The following is a 23009-nucleotide window of genomic DNA, read 5'->3' on the forward strand; positions in this document are numbered from 1 at the left end:
TGCTGAGAGTCTTATGAATGAAGAAGCCTCCCCTCTACTTGAGTCTCAGGGGGAGGAAACTCCATTCTTAGGGGATGAAAGGACCATGGTGCTTTTCGAGTCTTCAGTTCATGACCCAGTCACAAAAAACCCTATTGGAGAACCTGATTCTCTTTCAGCCGAAATAAACCAGGAGCCCCTCTTCTCTACTAAGCCTTTGGAGTCCATTCCTCCTACTGTGGTCCCTTTTGACGAAGATGAAATGGTGTTCAGTGCCCGTTTTAAGATACGCAAACTAGCAGTCACTCCTGAGTCCTCTTCCAAGCGACCCACTACCAGGTTGCAGAAGAAAGAGGAAATTGAGTCTGCCTTGCAGAAAAGTAAGCGGAGTAATAAGAAAAAGAAGAAGAGGTTGATGAAACAGGGGGAAGTTGTGGCTGACAAACACATTCCAGTGGTTGAGGTTGATGAAGATGCTTTGGAGGAACCTAGTTCTTTAGTGAAAAGGTCTACAAAAGTCCAAAAGTCTGTAGTTGAGGCTTTTGAGGAAGCTGTGGAAAAACAAAGTGGAATATCTGTGAAGAGTGGTAGTAAATCTTAGAAGGTTGTGGTTGATAAAGATTTGTCTGAAGGTGATACTGTGGTTGTTGCAACCAGCAATGGGAAGTCTATTGAAATGTCTAGAAAATGAAAGCAGGAAACTATGGGAGGATCTGGTTCAATAAAGACCATTCCAAGTGACAGTGGACTTGGGTAGGAGAGATTGACAACTCATAAAGTCTTGTGGGGTCGCATGTTTGACCCATCAATCTTGGAGATGGCAGGTATGAGGCAAGTTCTGGAGATGGTGGAATTCCAGCAATGGGGTCACCTTTTTAAGGAAGATGTGCCTAAGGTATATGAAGATGAGGTGTAAAACTTCTATGAAGCTCTCTTTACTGTTGAAGGGGATCATATCTGTGTGTTGGTTAATGGAGTTGACATTGTGCTTGATGCTTCAGCATTGGGGAAAGCTCTCCAAGTTCCATGTGAAGGGATGTTCCCAGTTAAGGTTGCTTGTGGAGCTAACTTTAGGAGAGCCATTGTGAAAGAACAGGCTATCCAACAGGGGGACTGGGTGCATAAAAAGGCACTACTTATGGTGTATCAACTTCTCTTTGAACTGATTAATAAGGTTATGTTACCTTGTGCTGAGAGAAGGTCTATCGCTTCCAAGGATGATATGGTCTTAATGGAGGCTCTTGATGAGTTCACACCGATAAATCTTCTAGCAATTATGATAGCTTACATGCAAAAGGTGGCAAACTTTCAAGATGGCAATCATGGGCTTCTATACGGATTTCTCCTCACTCGGGTGTTCCAGTTTTACAAGGTAACTTTAGCCAATCCAAAAGTAGGCACCCGCAAGCAAACCTTCTCCAAAACAACTCTGGAAAAGTGTGAGTGTGTAGAAAAGATTGGGGGAAGCACTTCGACAATTTCTCAAATGATAAATTCTCAGAATGCTGCTACCGAAGAAATCAGAAGGTTGAGGGCTTAGAATGTTATACTGGAAACTGAGCTCACTCAAGTTGTTGGGGCACCTGGTTCTGTTAATTCTTCCCATGAAGAAGTTGTCGGCTTGACTATGGAGAATGTTGAGCTTTGGCAACATGTGGAGAACCTGCGGGAGAAACTGCTTGAGGAACAGCTGCTTGTAAATGCCCACATGGACCTGGTTCTCAAAACCATTGCTGCCTCCTCCTCCAAGCCTCCCTCTTTTAGTGTCCTCTAGGATCCTCTCAGTGACCAGTTATCTTTTGTGCTGATGTTTTATGGTTGTTGTTTTCTTTTTGTTTTTTATGGCATGTTGGATTTCATCGTTACTGCTCCCGTTTGAAACAGTTCAATTTATTATCAATGAAACAACTCTTCTTTTGCTAGTACAATGCTTGTTTTCCTTTTGTTTCTCTTTTCTATCATGTTGTGTGCACATATGGGGCATGAGTTGATTGTGTTAGACTTCTTTATGCTTTTTTGCCTGATTGTGCCTTTTCAATGATGCCAAAAGGGGAAAGAGTTGGTTAACTTGAAATATTGAAGCAGGTGATTAAGGGGGAAGCATAGAGTTAGGGGGAACATTTGAGGTTACTGGTACTTTATCTGGTTAAGTTAAGCTCTATAAATAGTCCTCAATGTTAAAAGTTTGTCATTATCAAAAAAGGGGAAATTGATGGGCTTAAGGTCTCTTGTTCTATATTTTGATGATCTAACAAACTTTCTGTATAGAACCAGATAAAGGACCTGATACATGCCCGGTACAATCATTCAGCAATGGACTCAAGATAATCTGGGCAGTGTGCCTTTGGAGTCACAAGAACCAGTTTAGGGACCTGATCCCTTGGTGTTTCCCTGACAAAAGTACAAGTCAACTCTATAGTTGGAAAGCAACTGCACAAAGTGACTGCCTGCAACTGTGCACACTACAGTGCAACAGTCACTTCCCATTGGGAAGAGGCGTGTACCAACCAAGAATAAACATCATCCTTGGGATATCTTTTGAAGTATAATAACATTGTGTAAGGCACAAGCTATTCACTTGAGAATTTAGTGATATTCTCTCAAGCATTGAAGATCTCATACAACATTGAAGTCACAAGTGTGTCAAGAACAAGAAGACAACTCCACTACGGACCAGTTTCACTGGGAGTTTATGTGTGTCCTTAGTTGAGTTGTAATCTTGTGTTTTGTTAGTCATTGTAACTCTTATATTTCTTTATTAGAAGCTTTTAGGAAACAGAAAATCATAAACCATCTGAGTTTGTGTTGTGACTAGAGTTAGTCATAGGTTGAAGTCTTTATAACTAGTGAGTGACAAAGTGGCTTGTGATAAGTGTATTACAAGTTAGAGTGATTAAAGTCTTTGTAATAGAGTCATTACAAAGTGGCCTGTAATAGTGTTGTACAAGTTAGTGAAGTTGAAATCCTACCAGTGTAGGTCGTGATTTTTGTCCCCTTGAGTTGGGATTTTTCCACGTAAAAATCATTAGTCTTATTTACATACTATTTCAGTAGTTAGCACTAAGGGAACTGATATAAGACAAGGTCTCTATACAGTTGGTGGACTCTTATAAACTATCAATATCTATACTTATACTCATCATCTTACCTCATTCACTTCAAAAATTTCCATATGTTTCTTACCTTCTTTGCACTTAACCTTCCCCTGCTTTCATTTTTTCTGATTTTATTCAAGAAACTCCGTCATCTTCTTACTATTATGGTTACTTCATCTTTTGAGAACCCTGGTTTTCTATTTGGTGGAGGGCCGAAGAGAAGCAATTAAAGAGGTTGATGTCGATGTTTATCCTCCCACGGTAAGCATCATCATACCCAAACACTTGAGCACCGTTAATGACTTCCAAGAAAAGTTTCCCTTTGTGCATCCACGGACTTGGGTTGTTAGCAGGTATCCTTCTTCTATTTGCCTTTTTTAGTATTCTTACTGTGAAGGAGGACTGTAACTGCCCAGACCTTAACATTATTGTTCCTAACCTTGTAGAGTGGGTTACCTTTACCAAGAAGGGTTTTACGTATGTCTATACGTACCCCTTCACTTTGGGCCCTTTTTTTGAGCGGGGGGCTTGACCTCGTGATCTTAGAGTTATGCCACCGGTACCAGGTCTGCTTGGCACAAGTAGTCCTTTTTGTGTGCGGACATTGTATTGTCTACGCCGGTTGTACAGGGAGACGGGGAAAACCCTAATCTTAGCACATATGATGAACCTCTACTCCCCCAAACATTTTCGTGGAGGAGTAATAAATTTTAGTAAACGTGGCCACCACGCCCTTCTTACCAGCATAGATGATGACAACGACTGTGGATGGATGGAGCGGTTTGTCATCATTGTTACTAGGGATATAATCCCAACAACAACTCTATCCTTTCTTGAATCATGGAGCTGTTCACGTAAGTTTGTGATTTATTCATCTATTTCACTCGTAAAAAGACTGCTTTCCATCATGATTGACCTCTTGAATTCTATTGTTTCAGTTGTTTGGTGGACACCACCAAGGATTGAATGTCACGCCCCAAACCTGAAGAGGCGTGGTTGGCACCCAATGTCATACTCAGCCCGAGCGTACCACTCTATGACTGTGAACTTTGGAGTAGGCCGATGAGGCCACACTCTGAATCATCTGAAAATAACGTCTCTCTCATAAGAGGGGTAAATATACCCAAAAGCTAATATATATAAATGTTCAGGCTGATGAAGTCGCCATGAAAATCTACTGATATACAAAATATACAGGACTCTTCTACAAGTCTCTAGAGATAAATGAACTATACCATGGTCGGGACAGGGCCATGACCTACCCATCAAACTCGTATATATAAAATGGATTTCAAGGTCTAGCCTTGGTAACTCTGAGGAAGTGGAGCTTACCAACCAAGCTGATGTTTGACTCTGTCTGCTGGGAGGGTCTGTTCAACTGCCAATCAGGACCTGCTAGCATGAAATGCAGCGTACCCAACAAAAGGGACGTCAGTACAAAATAATGTACCAAGTATGTAAGGCAACAAAATAACCGAAAGCTGAAACTAAACTGATAATATAATAACTGAAAGTAACTAGGAGTCCAAGATAATATGCTTACCTGCTGATACTAACTCAACTCTCTCAATATAGTAAGTAAAATAGTTGCCCGGTCCTATAAGGCTCGGTATGTGTAATTGCTCTGTTGTAGTAGGCTCGCTCATAGGCACTCGACCATACTAGGCTCTGTATCTCGGCCATTTTGGGATTGCTCATAGGCGATCGGTCATAGTAGGCTTGGTATATAACTTACCATATGATCAGAGGTTGCCCAATAGGGGCCTGTACATCGATTATAGCTCGATGGTGGTGAAAATACTGTAATATTGTATATATATAGACTCTTTGCTCTCTTGGATAAAAGAAAACAAAACTAAACTGAATATGAAGTCTCGATAAGGGAGAATGCTGTAACTTAGGAGACTAGGACAATCTATATAAATTCAGGAATATGAACTTCTCTTTATGTCTCATTATCAAACAGATGTAGTTACTAGATCATGCAAAAATGAAAGAAAGGTTTAGCCTTAACATACCTTAACCCCATTGAGTCCTTAATACCTTCCAAGAAATTCTTCAAACAACTCAACTCAATCTACCGCAGTATAAGGAGATTCAAAATTAGTGATGAGTAAAGGTTAAGTCTCCAACTTAAACTAGTAGCTCGTTTACATAAATTTGTGCAGCATCTCCCCTGTAACAAGGCCCTCTCCAATACCATATTCCAACAACAACAAGAACAAAATAATAACAACATGTATACATCATGTTCCAACCTTATCTTCGTCACAATATACCACAAAACAACCCACACACCCTAATAACTTCATACATAAAATGACAACCAAAGCAGTGTCAAACAACCTAAAAAATATAACGGTGAACGACCAGCCAACCACCTTGACATTATGTGTTGTTTATCTACACCCTTTCTCCTCCCAAACTCCATAAAAATAGTAGCGAAAGAGGCAGCCCAAAAGCAACACGAAACAGACCACAAAGCAGTGCCACAAGTTCGGCAACTCAAAATTGATTTTTAAGTTTACTAAAACATGTTTCGACTTGTCTTTTATTTCAAATTGAGCAACAAAACCAACAATACATAATTAAGCCTCTTATCCAATGAACCAGCCATGAATTCAACTTAAAAAAATAAGTTTTCAACTAGCCAATAGTGATGCAACAACAAACAACATACCACACTTTCAAAACTCGTACAAGCATAGATAATGGAAGAAGAAGCATAAATTTACCTTGGACTGAGTAGAACCCACGAAAACTATTCCTTATCCATCAAATATCAGTCCCCCAATACAACTACATGAAGGAGAAAGTGAAACTAGCAAGTTGTCCGAGGTTTTCGGCACTAGAATCACATCGGAACACCCGAAATAACCTAGGGTTTGCGGGGGATTTGCAGGGGTTCACTCTGGTTTTCATGGTCTGAAATATGAGTGAAATAAATGAGTTAATTATCCCTTAAAAGTCCCCTCTTGGCCGACTTAATTGAGGCCTCTCCTTTTGACAAGTAGGTGATGCACCTACTTATCACCTACCAGCTTGTGCAGTCTCGCAAAAATATTAATATCTATCTACTCCAATATTTTATCAATGAACGGTTTAATCCATTGAAAACTAGACTCGTAGATCTTCAATTTGGTAGGTAGATCATCCTGTAATTCTAAGTAAATTGGGAGAAATGCTCAGCTATATTTGACCTAATTTTCAACATAATTATGAATGTAACTTGTGATGACCTTTTCCAACTTTTGTTCCACAACTTGCTTGACTTCAAAACATAGCACACGACTATCATACTACCAAAATAACTCAAAATATAATCTCTTTTCAATGTTAAGAACCCTAGTCTCACCCCAAAATTATATGTTATAACATTCCAACTTATCGACTTTCGACGAAACTTATTTTCTTCAATTAGTTTAGTTTTTAAGCCTTCAAACCCTCTTGGTACTCGGTATTCATGATCTTAAATATCTTTTACCTCAATATTAACATGATTAACTAACTTTATAAACTTTTCAAAGATGATTTCATTTCTAAGCTTACATCAACTGACTTACGACGTACTCTTATGTACGAAAACATGGGGTGTGACATTGAAGGCCTGGACTAATGGGTTTAGAAGATTCTAGATATTACTACGCTAGAAACCTGTTAGTGGAAGGAGATAGCCTTCAAATATGGATGGAAGGCAAAGAACCACTCTGTATGTACATAAGTAAACTTGCTAACCATATCTTTTTATTTGATTTAGTCCCGTAGATCTCTGTTGCCTGCCTCAAAGTCGAGGTTTTGGCCTATCCTGCGGCGGCTGTGATATTGCTGCAAGATGCTCTCACTTGGCGCGGTACCCTCAAGGCTTCTTCTGGTAGGGGCAATTCCTCTCGGGTCCCCAGCTAGAGAACAAGCGACCAAAAAGGCTGCGCTCTTCCTTAGCTAGGGATAAATAAGAAAGTAGAGAAGGTCACACCTGATCCGGACGTGGCCGTAGTGGTCATTGAAGATGAAGGGAAAGCTAGTGATGAAGAGGTATACCTTAAACAGAGACAACGATCTTCATCAACTCAACTGAATGCTCGACCGGGAGAGCTTTTAGAACTGACCGATGAAGAGGCCCAAGCACTACCAGGCGAGATGGATCTGGTAGATAATACCAACTCTCATTGTCCTATCCCCATTCTTGTTCCTAGTCCAAGGAGTTCGGGACCCGGTCCTCTTCTGTATTTGATTAATGAGCAACCAATAATTAGCACTGCTCATGTTGTAGTTGCCTCTCAACCTATAACACTAACCATTTCACGCCCCACTACACCAGATGTTCTTATGCCACCAGCATCTATTGCATCTTCTCTGCCGGCCAAAAATGTCCGAGAGGAGGGTGCTTCTCCTCCCCAGTCCCCTGACCACAGGAATTTGGGGCACAATTACTCACCCCTTTCTCCATATCCCCGAGGAAGAAGGAGTGTCACTCTCTTAGTTTCGAAAGGATGTCATCTTCTGTCCAGGCCGGTAGATCTTGCCAACTACATGAAACTGTTGGCTTCAAAGAAAGATAAGAATAAAATACACTCCCTTTCAGGCAAGTGCATGTTCAATAATGCCATGAACAATGTGGCAGCGGTACCGTACTTGTTCTCTTACTTCTTATTCTTTACTTATCTATTATAACAAAGTTTCTGACTTTGATATATAATTTTTAGGTCAACTTCCTTGCTTCCGAGGGCCTTAAGAGATTGATCCTTAACAAAGAAAGATTTATGTCCGAAGGGGATCAGCTGTTGGCCGAAAGGAATCAACTTGTTGTGCGCCTCCAGTGTTAGAGGTAAAGGCTACTGAAGCGGCCGAGCTTGAGGCTCGGTTGCTGCAGAGTGAGCAGGAAGTGATAGCCCACAGCCAAGAAGCCACTCAACTATATTCACAACTTCAAGATTCTAAGGCTAGGTGGGTTGAGCTTCAAGGTGCTACTCTTTCTGTTGTCGAGCGCGAGTCTGCCTCCGTTAAGTAAGTAAATAATTTGGAGGCAGCCTTGAGCTCTAAAACTGAAGAGTTTGTTGCCGTCAAGAGAAGCGGGCTCGAATAGAAGAGAGGTTTAAGAAGATCATGGAGAAATCACATATCTACAATCCATGATCTTGATCTCAGTCTTAGAGCCACAAGATCGGAGTAGGATGGTCTCCAAACCAAGGTTAACAAGCTTAAGCCAAAACCCCATTTCCAAAAGGATTCTCTCGTCTTTGCCACGACGTACGATATGTATCATATGAGGACAAAAACCATGGAGGAGGCCAAAGAGGGAATCGTTGATATTGATGATGAAATTGCCAAGGTCCGAGCACTGGAGTTAACTGCTCGAGAACGTCTCTCAGCTAATCTTGATGCAACAAGAATGTCTCCCGGCTAAGATTGACGTAACTGATTCTTCAAGTACTAATTTCAAGTAATCAGGAACCGAGGAGGAACTTGAAAAGAATGATAATGAAGGCCAAGGTCCCACTCTGGTGGCTAATCCGCCCACTTCTCCTTGGGGGCCGTAGATGCCTCTCTCCCCCGAGTTCTGGTGGCGATAATGTTTAGATTTTTCCTCTTTTACTTTGTTGTTTTCCCTTTGTACTTTTGTACTAATTCCATTTGGCATGTTGATAAATAAAGAAAACTTTTGTTTAAGCATTGCGCAAAGTTTATTCTTTCTGCGTCGAATTAGATAATGCTTCGGGTGTATTTTCGTCCGATAGATTTTGGGTTCCGGGCATAAACTCTTCTAGAACCAAACCTTTACTATGAGGGTTTCATAAGAGAGGGCCCTCTTATGTTTACGGGGCTCTTGAAGAGGACGTCTCTTGTTCATTCCGGCACAAGCATTTGAAGTTCTCTGCTATTTTAAATGATAAAATTAACTCATCATTTGGACAAGAAACAAGATAAAAACAAAAGTACATGAGCATTCATTTTCTAAAGAAAAATAAATTGCCAATACATGTGCCTAACTTGTACAACTTGTTTCTACGGGGCTGGCCACGTAGTCCCCGATGCCGATAAGACATTATTGTTCCTGGGTCTTGTAGTACCGGTTTTCGTGGCATCCTTGCTACTGTATCCAATACTATTCCCCTCCTCCATGTGTTTGAATGCAAATTAGAACACTGGAGGTCTTGTTTTCTTGGTTAAAACACTTGTGAACGGTTGAATAGCTTTTAGTTCGATGGTATGCTTTACTTCCAATTAGGAACTTGTCACCGAGCCAAGGACTATTTAACCATCTCGTAGTGGTATGTTATTTCAATGCCTTATTATTTAAAGGTATTAAATTTGATGATGACATTTCTTTCATAGTATGCTTTCCATTGATGTCTCATTAAAAACCTTGCTAAAAACCCCGATTAGGACAAAAACTGGTCGAGGGAAAAAGAGTGCGGCACACACTTTTAGTATAAGCAGAATCGACCAGCAATAATACCTTTTGAGGTGAGTCACATTCCAATTGAAAGGAAATTTGACTCCATCTTGATTCTCTAGCTCGTATGATCCTTTACCGATGATAGCTAAAACACGGTAAGGACCTTCCCACATCGGACCCAGCTTTCCAGCATTGATTTTTCGAGTGTTCTAAGTCACTTTCCGCAAAACCAAGTCTCCTACTTTAAAGTAGCGGAGATTGGCCTTTCGATTATAGTATCTTTCCATCCTTTGCTTCTGATCCACCATCCTTACGTGTGCCAAGTCCCTACGTTCATCGAGTAGTTCTAGATTTACCAGAAATGCCTCACTATTTGCTTCTTCATCTGTTTGGGAGAATCGTAAGGTTGGTTCTCCTATTTCCTTTGGGATCAAAGCTTCTGCACCATATATGAGAGAGAAAGGTGTATCTCCCGTGCTTGATTTTGTCATCGCGTAGTACTTCCATAATACGCCCGGTAATTCTTTGGGCCACTTGCCTTTAGCCACTTCTAACCTCTTTTTGAGGTTTTGGATAATCACTTTATTGGTAGATTTCGCCTACCCATTAGGGTACAGATGGTATGGTGAGGATGTAATCCTATTGATTTTTAGGTCTTCAAGAAATTTTGTGACTTTGGACTCTATGAACTATGGTTCGTTATCACTGGAAATCTCTTTCGGTATTTCAAACGAGCAAATTATGTATTCCCATATGAAGTCGATCACTTCGCGCTCACCGATCTTTTGGTAAGGACCTATTTCAACCCATTTAGTGAAGTAATCGATTAAAATTAAAAGGAATCTTACCTTTCGGGGACCCGGTGGTAGTGGCCCAACTATATCTATCCCCCATTTCATGAATGGCCATGGGGATAGTACCGAATGCAAGAGTTCCACCGGTTGGTACACCAACTGAACATGGCGCTGACATTTGTCGCATTTCTAAATGAACGCCTTTGTGTCTTGCTCCATACGAGGCTAGTAGAATCATGTCTTAACTAGTTTTAGCACCAACGACTCTACACCGGAATGGTTCCCGCAAATTCCTTCATAGATCTCTCTCATCACGTAGTCCGCCTTCGAGGCTCCCAAACATCGAGCCAACGGGCCTAGGAATGATCTCATATATAATTGTCCACCCAAGAGGCTGTAGCGAGCCGCTTTGGTGTATAGTGACTGGGATGCCTTTGGGTCTTCGGGCAACTTTCCATGCCGAATATAATCGATGAACTCATTCTACCAGCCCCAAATCAGGTTTGTTGTATTTACTTCATAATAGTCGTTCACATCCAGTACCAAATGCATAAGTTGAATGACAAATAACGGAGTCACATCCTTCATTTTCGTGAATGATCCCCAATGGCCAATGCATCTGCTTCTACGTTCTCTTCTCTTGGGATGTGTGTGATAGACTACTACCTGAATAGTGTAAGCAATGTTTGAACTTTAATCATTTATTGTTGCATGCATTCCTCTTTCGCATTGAAAATCCCATACACTTGGTTTACTATCAGTTGGGAATCATATTTAATTTCTATGACCTCAGATCCATGTCCTTGGGCCAATCCGAGTCCTGCAACCAAAGCCTCATACTCGGCTTCATTGTTAGTTAACGAAATTTATTGCATGCCTTAGGGTTTCCCCCAAATGTGTGATTAGGACCACCCCGAGCCCAAACCTTTTCATATTGGAAGCTCCATCTGTGAACGAGGTCCAAACTCCTGATGTCATTTTCGACACCAACATCGATTCTTTAGCATCTAGGGGCAATAATCCGGGATTAAAATCGGCCATAAAGTTAGCCAAAACTTGCTATTTTATCACAGTCTAGGCTTGTATTCAATATCGAATTCACTAAATTAGATTGCCCATTTGGCCAATCGGCCTGACAATTCAGTATTTTGAAGAACATTCCACAAGGGGAAGGTCGTCACAATGGCTATCGGGTGGCACTGAAAAATAAGGCTTAAGTTTTCGAGAGGCGACTACGAGAGCTAAGGCTAGTTTTTTGAGGTGCGAATAATGAGTCTCTGCTCCTGAAAAAATTTTGTAAACATAATAGACAGGAAATTGCGTACCTTCATCCTCTTGGACTAGAACGGCATTTATCGCTACCTTCGACGCCATTGAGTATATTAGCAATTGTTCCCCTTCCCCCAGTTTTGATAATAGAGGGGGGCTTGATAAATAACATTTTAGGTCTTTCAAGGATTGCTGACATTTCGGAGTCCATTTGAAATTGTTCTTCTTCTTCGGAAGAGAGAAGAAGTAATGACATTTTTCCGAGGATTGAGAGATGAACCTGCTTAGAGCTGCCAATCTTCCGGTTAGCCTTTGGACTTCTTTTACGCTCGTGAACTGGTCCGAAATTTTCTATATGGCTTTGATATTGTCGATATTTACCTCAATCCCTCTTTATGAAACCAAGAAACCCAAGGACTTATTGAAGCCGACCCGTACGCGCATTTTTCCGGGTTGAGCTTCATGTTGTGCTTCCTCAAGATATTGAAAGTTTCTTGGAGGTGCTTTAAATGTTCACCTACATTCAAAGACTTGACCAACATGTCATCTATATACACTTCCATTGTTTTACCTATCTTCTTTTTGAACATCTTGTTCACTAGCCTCTAATAAGTGGCTTCGATGTTTTTAAGCTCGAAGGGAATCACATTATAATAATATGTGTCGAACTTCATTATGAACAAAGTTTTTTCCTGATCCTCGGGGTTCATCATAATTTGATTGTACCTGGAATAGGCATCGAGGAAACTCATTAACTCATGTGTGGTCGTTGCATCAATCACTTTATCAATGTTTGGCAATGGGAAAGAGTATTTAGGGCATGCCTTATTTAAGTCTTTATAATTTACGCGTATTCAAAACTTGTCATTCTTTTTTAGAAGTACAACTACATTAGCCAACCATTAGAGATACTTTACCTCCTAGATTAAACCAATGTCAATTAATCGAGTTATATCTTCCTTAACAAACATGTTTCTCACCTTGGCTATCAGGCATTTCTTTTGCCTTACCGGAGGGACGCTTGGGTCCAGGCTTAGCTTATGCACGGCCACCTCTAGTAGGATACCTGTCAAATCCGAGTGCGATCATGAAAAATAATCAATGTTAGCTTTAAGGAAATTAATAAATCCTGACCTGAGTTTGGGATTGAGTCCTTTTCCAAAGTGAAATTTTCTCTCCAAGAATTCCTCAAACAAAGCTACTTGTTCGAGTTCTTTTGCCATGGATTTGGTCGCGACTGTCTCTTCCAGTACCTGAAAGTATCTTGGTACCTGGTGGGATTCTGACGACTCCTCGCCCTTGTCATCTTCACTTAGCATGGGAGTAGGCATCGGTGTAAGGCCCCGTGAAAATTTCTACTTAAAAACCCGAAAGCTCGTAGTACCAAATTACAAATATGTACATTAAAAAGTTAAGGAATAATGTTTTTCAGAAAAGTGTGTTTCTGCGATCCATTATGCGGTCACATAATAGCTATGCGGACTGCATAGTCGCCGCAGAGTTAGACAGTTTGATGGTTAATTTGAGGTCAACTATGCGGCCAATTATGCGACCGCATAATCAATATGCGGGCTGCATAGTCATCACATAATATCCTTGGAATTTTTGCGAAGGGTAGTTGTGCGGTGTTTTATGCGACCGCAGAACAGGTATGTGGACTACATTCTTGTCGCATACCCGGTCAGTTTGTTTAGGTTTTTGGGACCATTTTTACAGTCCATTCTACGGGCCGCATGTCCATTATGTGATCGCATATTCGATCGCAGATTATGTCGGGGCTCCTATTTTCTAAATTTTTAAACCCGACCCCATCCCATTAAAAACACCTCATTAGACTCTTTTATGCTATTTTACTACAAATAGAGTGAGAGAGGAAGTTCTAGAGGGAGAGGGTGATGTTCAACAATTCCCCACTCAATCCTTGCCTAAGCCCTTGAAGATTATCAAGAAAAGCTGCTAGGCCTTCACCCCAAGAGGTAAGAACTTGAGCCCTAACCTTTAGTTTCGAAATTCACACTAAAATGAGTAATTAGCAAGTGGGTTCATGGGTATAAAAAATGGATTTTCTTGCATGCATAAGTGATAATAGGGTATGGGGAGGTTGTGAGCTAAAAAGATAGTAATTGGGGTGTAAGATGATGAAAATCTGTCACAAAAAGGATCCTAAAATCGCAATGCACACTCAGTGCTTGATAATATGCTCAAATGAGCAAGAATCTTAATCATATCTCTAATTCTTGGTTCAATTTGTAATTCTCATAAAATAGATTGAAGTTGCTAAGAGTCCCAGAATTTTGTAAGAATTTAAGGAAAGCTCTATTGAGGTATGTATGGCTAAAAAACCCTCTTATTAGAAATTGAGCTCCGTTGGTGTTTACACAAATGTGGTAAGACTAGAATTGGTTGATGTATTGATTGTTATTTCACATGAATTAGTTTGTAATTATATATATATATATATATATATATATATATATATATATATATATATATATATACATGAAGGTGTGCCTCAATGTGTGCAATGTACTAATCTTGATATTTAGAGATGTTCGAAGAATATGAACCATATGTTGAAATGCCTAGGCTACAAGCCAAGATTAAAACTGAGATTGTCATGCTAACTATGTGAAATCTTACCTATGCTTACAACTTGAATTGCTTTTGTATGTGCTTATGATCCCAAATTGCAAGGTTAACATTGAAAATTGAAATGATATGATAATTGTGGCCCTAAGTGCCTATAATTGATATATGTGAAATAAAGATTGAAATGAGACGATTAATGAGAAAGGAACAACGCCTCGATAAGGCGGCCTAGCTGATCGGGCCATGATCAGACGTCATGCCACACACATGGTGGTATCGTGCTGATATTGAATTCCAGAAAAGGAGAATGAGGTTGTGATTTGAGGTACATGTCTCAATTGAGGCAACCTAGCCGATCGAGTCGTGATCGGACTCCGATCAATAAAGTGGTGGTATTATGATTGATGAAGAACAGTATGAAATGCCCCAAACTAAAGCTATAGAAATTATGTGAACATTATATGATTCTTTTCTTCGATGATATGGTGTTCGGTTAAAGCTTTAGATTGTCTATTGTGATTTCCTTTTTCTTTTATGATAGTTCTTTCTAATGAGATGGTGTTTAGTTATAAATACTAGTACTATTTCATGGTACTAACGTCCCTTTTGCCGGGGGTGCTACATTTTTGAATGAATGTAGGTGGCTCCATAGCGGACAGTGCTGATCGCGCGTAACGGAGTATCCTCCTCTCACAGTTATGGTGAGCCCCTTTCTCCTTCAAGGGGTTATATTGTACATCTTTTGTTGTAGACTTCCACTTTTGAGGAATAGCCGGGGCCTTGTTGCCGGCATTGTCATCATTGTCTTTTGTATTCTTAGAGGCTTCGTAGATGTTTGTGTGGGTTATGTACGGGTGATGGATAGGTCTATGAACTATGTTGTAATTCTAAACTCTTTTTTCTATAAATTGTAACTGTATGGAATCTTGGAACTTAACTACGGTTTAAGGTTGTAATATAAGATGAACTAACAATGTTGAATGTACAACCTTTCCTATTGTCTAAATAAATGAAAGCATGATTTCCTTAATCATATTTAGTTGGGTAGAAAGTGTTTGATAAGGCTTGCTCAGTTGAGTTCACTCGATTGAGCGCCGGTCGCGCCTCCCGATATTAGGGCATGACAAACTTGGTATCACAACCTAAGGTTTTAAAGTGCCCTAGGATGTCTCGGAGCCATGTCTAGTAGAGTCCTTCTTATCGGTGTGTAGTCGACCACATCTATAATTTTGAGGCTACTTGGACATTTAGGAATAATACATTTCATTGTTGTTCTATATCGTGCATTAGAGCGGGATGTGAGATTGCTTTCCTCTAACTTGTGCATTGTTCTATCTTTCAGTAAATGGCACCTAAGAAGAAAGTGAGAATTGTCCAGGAAGCCAACGACACCTCAGGAGTGGCTGATGATTCACTACTTGATATTGCGGGTGAGGGTAGTCCCCCTGCTATCACCCTACCTGGTTCTTCTATTCCAGAGCAGACTACCCCAGTTCCTACACCTACGGAGGGTACCACTATCCCTCCCATTGATACTATTGTTCCGCCTCCAGCCCCAGCTTCCAGTTCTGGTAATTCTGATGAGGATTTTAGGGGAGTTATCCAGATGTTGAGTCAGATAGTAGCCTCTCAGGCCCAGGGGTCAAACATTGCACCCAGTTCATCCAGCCAGCAAGGGGATTCCACCAGTTCCAGGGTAAACAGGTTTCTTCAATTAGACCCTCTAGTGTTTACGGGTGCCAATCTAGAAGAAGACCCTCAGGATTTTATAAATGAGATGCACAAGACCCTCAGGGTTATGCGTGCAACTAAGACAAAGGGAGTAGAGTTAGCTGCCTACCATCTGAAAGGGGTGGCCTGTTTGTGGTTTGAATTGTGAGAAAATTTCCGTGAGGAAGGGAGCCCTCCGGCGAGGTGGAGCGAGTTTGCCGATGCCTTTATAGATCATTTCATGCCTGTTGAGACAAGGGCAGCCCGTGCAGCAGAGTTTGAAAATCTGAAGCAAGGTAGCAAAAGTGTGTGGGAGTAACACATGGAGTTTGCTCACCTGTCCAAGTATGCCATTCACATGTTGCCCACAATGGAGGCCAGGGTGCGTCGATTTGTTCAGGGCCTTAATCATTTGACTATTAATGAGGCTTCTACAGCTGCCTTGAATTCTGACATGAATTATGGGAAGATGGTAGCATTTGCTCAGGCCATAGAGAATCATAAACTGAAGAACAGGATGGAAAGAGAGGGTAACAGCAAGGCTCGGTCTACGGGCAACGTGGGAGAGTCACTAGGTAGGGGAAGATCAGCTTTCGGGGGAGGATCATCGGGGCTGTCCCAGTCTGTTGCATAGTCTTCAGCCAGTGCACCACCATCAAGGCCTAGCCAGCAGTAGCAGTGGAGTCGTTTCAGGCCCGGTCAGGGAAACAGGGGATCCCACCAGTGGGGTCAGTCAGGAGAGAGGTCCCACCAACAACGGAGGTCCCCATTCCCCAGGGCAGGAAGATGCAATTAAGGATTTGCTATTTGGAGTTACCCGTATGCTATAGATGTGGGATGAGGGGTCATATTCAGAGGCATTATCGTGTATCCCGCCAGGGAGCGGGTAGGGGCATAGCACAGCCAGCCAGCCAAGCAGCTGCTACATCTTCAGCCCCCTCTCCAACTCGAGGTACCCTAGCACCCGCAAGGCATGGTGCAGCTAGGGGTGGTACGCAGAGTTCAGGAGGACCCAACCAGTTCTATGTTATGAGTGGTTGCTAGACCGTAGAGGCTTCTCCAGATGTTGTTACAGGTATACTGACTGTCCAATCTCATGATGTGTATGCACTTATTGACCCTGGTTCCACCTTGTCTTATGTTACCCCTTTTGTTGCTATGGAATTTGGGATAGAACTGGATCAGCTTCATGAGCCATTTTCGGTGTCTACTCCGGTTGGTGAGTCAATTATGGCTGCTCAAGTTTATAGAGGTTGTGTTGTCACGGTGCGTGGTAGGGATACCATGGCCGATCTTATTGAATTGGGGATGGTCGATTTTGATGTAATAATGGGAATGGATTGGCTTTATTCATATTTTGCCAAACTTGATTGTCGGACTAGAACAATGAGGCTTGAGTTTCCTAATGAGCCCGTTGTTGAATGGTATGGAGATAATGTAGTGCCTAAAGGTCCATTTATTTCTTACCTTAAGGCTGCAAAGATGATCAGGAATGGGTGTATCTATCATTTAGTCCGGGTTATGGGCACTGATGCCGAGGCACCTAGCCTTGAGTCTGTACCAGTTGTGAATGAATTTTTAGAGGTCTTTCCAGATGAGCTTCATGGGATCCCACCAGACAGGAAGATTGATTTTGGGATCGACGTAATGCCAGGCATGCAGCCTATATCAATTCCACCTTACAGAATGGCGCCGACAGAATTGAAAGAGCTAAAGGAACAATTGAAGGATTTGCTAGAGTTTCATCTGGCCAAGTGTGTCACCATGGACGCACCGGTTTTGTTTGTAAGGAAGAAATATGGATCGCTATAGATGTGTATTGACTACCGACAACTTAACAAAGTCACAATCAAAAATAAATATCCTCTACCAAGGATAGATGACTTGTTTGATCAATTGCAAGGTACTACGTGTTTCTCAAAAATTGACTTGCAGTCCGGGTGTCATCAATTGAAGATAAGGGAGCATGATATTCCGAAAATAGCTTTCAGGACTCGGTATGGGCACTTTGAATTTCTGGTAATGTCTTTTGGGCTAACAAATGCCCCAGTAGTTTTTATGGACCATATGAATCGAGTCTTCAAGCCCTTTCTAGACTCCCTTGTGATAGTGTTCATTGATGATATTCTTGTGTATTCCCGAAGTCGGGAGGACCATGCTGACCATCTCAGGGCAGTTCTGCAGACTCTTCAGCAATAACAACTGTATGCAAAATTTTCAAAATGTGAATTTTGGCTTGAATCTGTCGCGTTCTTGGGTCATGCAGTCTCCGGGGAAGGAATTATGGTTGATCCTCAAAAGATTACAGTAGTGAAGAATTGGCCTAGACCTACCACTCCAACAGAGATTCACAGTTTCTTGGGTTTGGCCGGGAACTACAGAAGGTTTGTGGAGGGATTTTCCACTCTTTCCTCTCCATTGACTAAATTGACGCATAAAGCAGTTAAGTTCTAGTGGTCCGATACTTGTGAAAGGAGCTTCCAAGAATTGAAATCAAGATTGATTACAACACCGGTATTAGCCCTGCCATAGGGTACAGAGGGATTTGTGGTGTATTGCGATGCTTCAAGGATCGGGCTTGGGTGTGTGTTAATGCAACATGGAAAGGTTATAGCTTACCCTTCTAGGCAACTCAAGAATCATGAAAAGAACTATCCAACTCATGACTTAGAGCTTGCGGCAGTGGTGTTTGCGCTAAAGATTTGGCGACATTATTTGCATGGGGTCCATGTGGATGTATTTACGGACCACAAGAGCCTTCAATATATTTTCAAGCAGAAGGAGTTAAATTTGAGACAGAGAAGATGGCAAGAGTTACTCAAGGATTATGATATTGATATTCTCTATCACCCGGAAAAGGCTAATGTTGTGGCTGATGCTCTTAGTCAAAAAAATACGGGAAGTTTGGCTCATTTGGAGGCGTATCAGAGGTCGTTGGCCAAGGAGGTTCACCAGTTGGTTAGTTTAAGAGTTCGTCTTGCGGACTCTAGAGAAGGGGGAATGGTCGTGCAGAATAGGGTTGAATCATCGCTTGTGGCGGAAGTGAAAGAGAAGCAATTTAACGATCCATTGTTAGCACAACTGAAAGAGGGGATTCATAAACACAAGACTACAGCTTTTTCCTTTGCCATGGATGATGGTACCCTACGGTACCAAGGCCGCCTATGTGTTCCGGATATTGACGGTGTTCGGGAAAGGATCATGGCAGAAGCTCACACTTCCAGGTATTCCGTGCACCTAGGCTTTACAAAAATGTATCATGATCTCAAGGAAGTTTATTGGTGGAACAACATGAAAAGTTATGTGGCGGAATTTGTGGCAAAATGTCCGAACTGTTAGCAAGTGAAGGCCGAATATCAAAGGCCCGGTGGATTGGCTCAAAGCATAGAAATTCTAATGTGGAAATAAGAGATGATCAACATGGATTTTATGGCAGGGTTACTGCACACTCAGCGCAAGTTCGACTCAATTTGGGTGATCGTGGATCGACTCACAAAATTAGCGCACTTCTTGCCAGTTAAATCTACCGACACAGCGGAACAGTTGTATATCAGAGAAATAGTCAGGTTGCATGGCACTCCAGTTTCAATCATTTCAGATCGAGGGGCTCAGTTCACAGCCAACTTTTGTAAGAAATTTTAGCAAGGTTCGGGCACACAGGTAAATCTTAGCACGACTTTTCACCCACAGACCGACGAGCAAGTGGAGCGGACTATTCAAACGCTTGAGGATATGTTGTGTGCTTGTGTTCCTGATTTCAAAGGTAGCTAGGATAACCATTTTCCACTCATAGAATTTGCTTATAACAACAGCTTCCATGCTAGTATCCAAATGGCACCATTTGAGGCATTGTATGGTAGGAGATGTAGGTATCTCATTGGGTCGTTCGAGGTTGGAGAAGCTGAATTGATAGGGTCGGACCTGATGCATCAGGCTATGGAGAAAGTCAAGATTATTAAGGAGAGGTTGAAAACTTCTAAGAGTTGCCAAAAGTCTTATTCGGAAGTTCGTCACAGAGATTTGGAGTTCAAAGAAGATGATTGGGTATTTTTGAAGGTTTCCCCCATGAAGGGTATCATGCAGTTTGGAAAGAAATGAAAATTGAGTCCGAGGTATGTCGGACCATACAGAATCATTTAGAGGATTGGTCAGGTGGCGTACAAGCTCGAGATGTCATTGATACACCCGGTCTTCCATGTGTCTAAGTTGAAGAAGGTAGTGGGAGATACATCCACTATTGTTCCAGTTGAAACTATTGAGGTTAATGATAAACTGTCATATGAAGAAGTTCCAGTTGCCATTCTTGAAAGGCAAGTCCGGAAATTGAGAAATAAGAAAATTACCTCAGTAAAAGTGTTATGGCGGAACCAGCAGTTTAAGGAAGCCACTTGGGAAGCCGAGGAAGAAATGAGAAAGAAGTACCCACATTTGTTTGTATAGCAATGTAATAACTTTTATGCATTTGGTTCCTATGAACTCTTATCTTTTATTTTGATCTATGTAAAACTGTTCTCTTTTGGTTATATGTTGCCTATACGGCCATGGTTAGTGTAGTACAAGTTATGTTATGTCTATGGAATGTGTATATGCTATTAGGATATGTTTCTGGAGCTTTCTGACGGGTGGATAGGCCTAGATACAAAATAAACTTTGGCAATTTTTTTGGAAATTTAGGGAGTTAGCCAACTTTGGGGATGTTGATATGTTTCATGTTGTGAAATGTTGAGGTTGCATAAAGATTGCTAATGAGTGAACCTTGATCCTCATTCGAGGATGAATGATCTTAAGTGGGGGAGGATGTAAGGCCCCGTAAAAATTTCTACTCAAAAACTCGAAAGCTCGTAGTGTCAAATTAGGAATACGTGTTAGAAATTTGTAAAAATTTTCGGGGCGAGCTTGCTCGCTGCGGTTCGGGCCCTTTGGATTGATCTATGCATTAAAAAGTTAAGGAATAATGTTTTCCAAAAAAGTGTGTTTCTGCGGTCCATTATGCGGTCGCATAATAACTATGCGGACCGCGTAGTCACCGCATAGTCAGCGAGTTTGATGGTTAATTTTGAGGTCAACTATGCGGCCAATTATGCAAACGCATAATCAATATGCGGGCCGCATAGTCATCGCATAATCTCCTTGGAATTTTTGTGAGGGGCAGTTCTGCGATGCATTATGCGACCGCAGAACATGTATGCGGACCACATTCTTGTCGCATACCCAGGCAGTTTGTTCAGGTTTTAGCATTTTGCGAGCCGCATGTCCATTATGTGATCGCATATTTGATCGCAGATTATGTCGGGGCTCCTATTTTCTAACTTTTTAAACTCGACCTCATCCCATTAAAAACACTCCATTAGACCCCTTTTATGCTATTTTACTTCAAATAGAGTGAGAAAGGAAGTTCTAGAGGGAGTGGGTGATCTTCAACAATTCCCCACTCAATCCTTGCCTAAGCCCTTGAAGATTATCAAGAAAAGCTGCTAGGCCTTCACCCCAAGAGGTAAGAACTTGAGCCCTAACCTTTAGTTTCGAAATTCACACTAAAATGAGTAATTAGCAAGTGGATTCATGGGTATAAAAAATGGATTTTCTTGCATGCATAAGTGATAATAGGGTATGGGAGGTTGTGAGCTAAAAAGATAAAAATTGGGGTGTAAGATGATGAAAATCTCTCACAAAAAGGATCCTAAAATCACAATGCACACTCAGTGCTTGATAATATGCTCAAACGAGCTAGAATATTAATCATGTCTCTAATTCTTGGTTCAATTTGTAATTCTCATAAAATAGATTGAAGTTGTTAAGAGTCCCAGAATATTGTAAGAATTTAAGGAAAGCTCTATTGAGGTATGTATGGCTAAAAACCCCTCTTATTAGAAATTGAGCTCCGTTGGTGTTTACCCAAATGTGGTAAGACTAGAATTGGTTGATGTATTTATTGTTATTTCACATGAATTGGTTTGCAATTATATATATATATATATATATACAAGAAGGGTGTGCCTCAATGTGTGTAATGTACTATTCTTGATATTTAGAGATGTGCGAAGAATATGATCCATATGTTGAAATGCCTAGGCTACAAGCCAAGATTAAAACTGAGATTGTCATGCCAACTATGTGAAATCTTACCTATGCTTATAACTTGAATTGCTTTTGTATGTGCTTATGATCCCAAATTTCAAGGTTAACATTGAAGATGGAAATGATGTGGTAATTGTGGCCCTAAGTGCCTATAAATTGATATATGTGAAATAAAGATTGAAACGAGACGATTAATGGGAAAGGAACAATGCCTCGGCAAGACGGCCTAGCCGATCGGGCCGTGATCGGATGCCATGCCGCACACATGGTGGTATTATGCTGATATTGAATTCCGGAAAAGGAGTATGAGATTGTGATTTGAGGTACATGTCAGAATTGAGGCAACCTAGCCGATCGGGTCGTGATCGGACTCCTCTCAAGAAAGCGGTGGTATTATGATTGATGATGAATAGTATGAAATGCCCCAAACTAAAGCTATAGAAATTATGTGAAAGTTATATGATTCTTTTATTTGATGATGTGGTGTTCGGTTAAAGCTTTCGATTGTCTCTTGTGATTTCCTTGTTCTTGTATGATAGTTCTTTCTAATGAGATGGTGTTTAGTTATAAATACTAGTACTATTCCATGGTACTAACGTCCCTTTTGCCGAGGGCGCTACATTTTTGAATGAATGTAGGTGGCTTCATAGCGGACAGTGCCGATCGCGCGCAGCGGAATATCCTTCTCTCAAAGTCTTGGTGAGCCCCTATTTCCTTCAAGGGATTAAGTTGTACATCTTTTGTTGTAGACTCCACTTTTGAGGTATAGTCGGGGCCTTGTTGCCGGCGTTGCCATCATTGTCTTTTGTATCCTTAAAGGCTCTGTAGACGTTTCTGTGGGTTATGTACGGGTGTTGGATGGGTCTATGAACTATGTCGTAATTCTAAACTCTTGTTTCTCTAAATTGTAATTGTATAGAATCTTGGAACTTAACTACGGTTTAAGGTTGTGATATAAGATGAACTAACAATGTTGAATGTACAACCTTTCCTATTATCTAAATAAACAAAAGCATGGTTTCCTTAATCATATTGAGTTGGGTAGAAAGTGTTCGATAAAGCTTGCTCAGTTGGGTTTACTCGATTAAGCGCCGGTCG

General features: G+C 41.1%; 1 protein-coding gene across 1 annotated transcript; it reads left to right on the forward strand.

Moving 5' to 3' along the window:
• The first annotated feature begins 18833 nt into the window (after window positions 1-18833).
• LOC138877547 (uncharacterized) lies at window positions 18834-19931 on the forward strand. The gene is made up of 2 exons (XM_070157163.1): window positions 18834-19057; window positions 19646-19931. The coding sequence occupies exons 1-2, from the start codon at window positions 18834-18836 to the stop codon at window positions 19929-19931; spliced, it is 510 nt and encodes a 169-aa protein (XP_070013264.1).
• The last annotated feature ends 3078 nt before the right edge of the window (window positions 19932-23009 follow it).

This window comes from Nicotiana sylvestris, chromosome 9, assembly GCF_000393655.2.
Source record: "Nicotiana sylvestris chromosome 9, ASM39365v2, whole genome shotgun sequence".
In the NCBI taxonomy this organism is placed as follows: domain Eukaryota; kingdom Viridiplantae; phylum Streptophyta; class Magnoliopsida; order Solanales; family Solanaceae; genus Nicotiana; species Nicotiana sylvestris.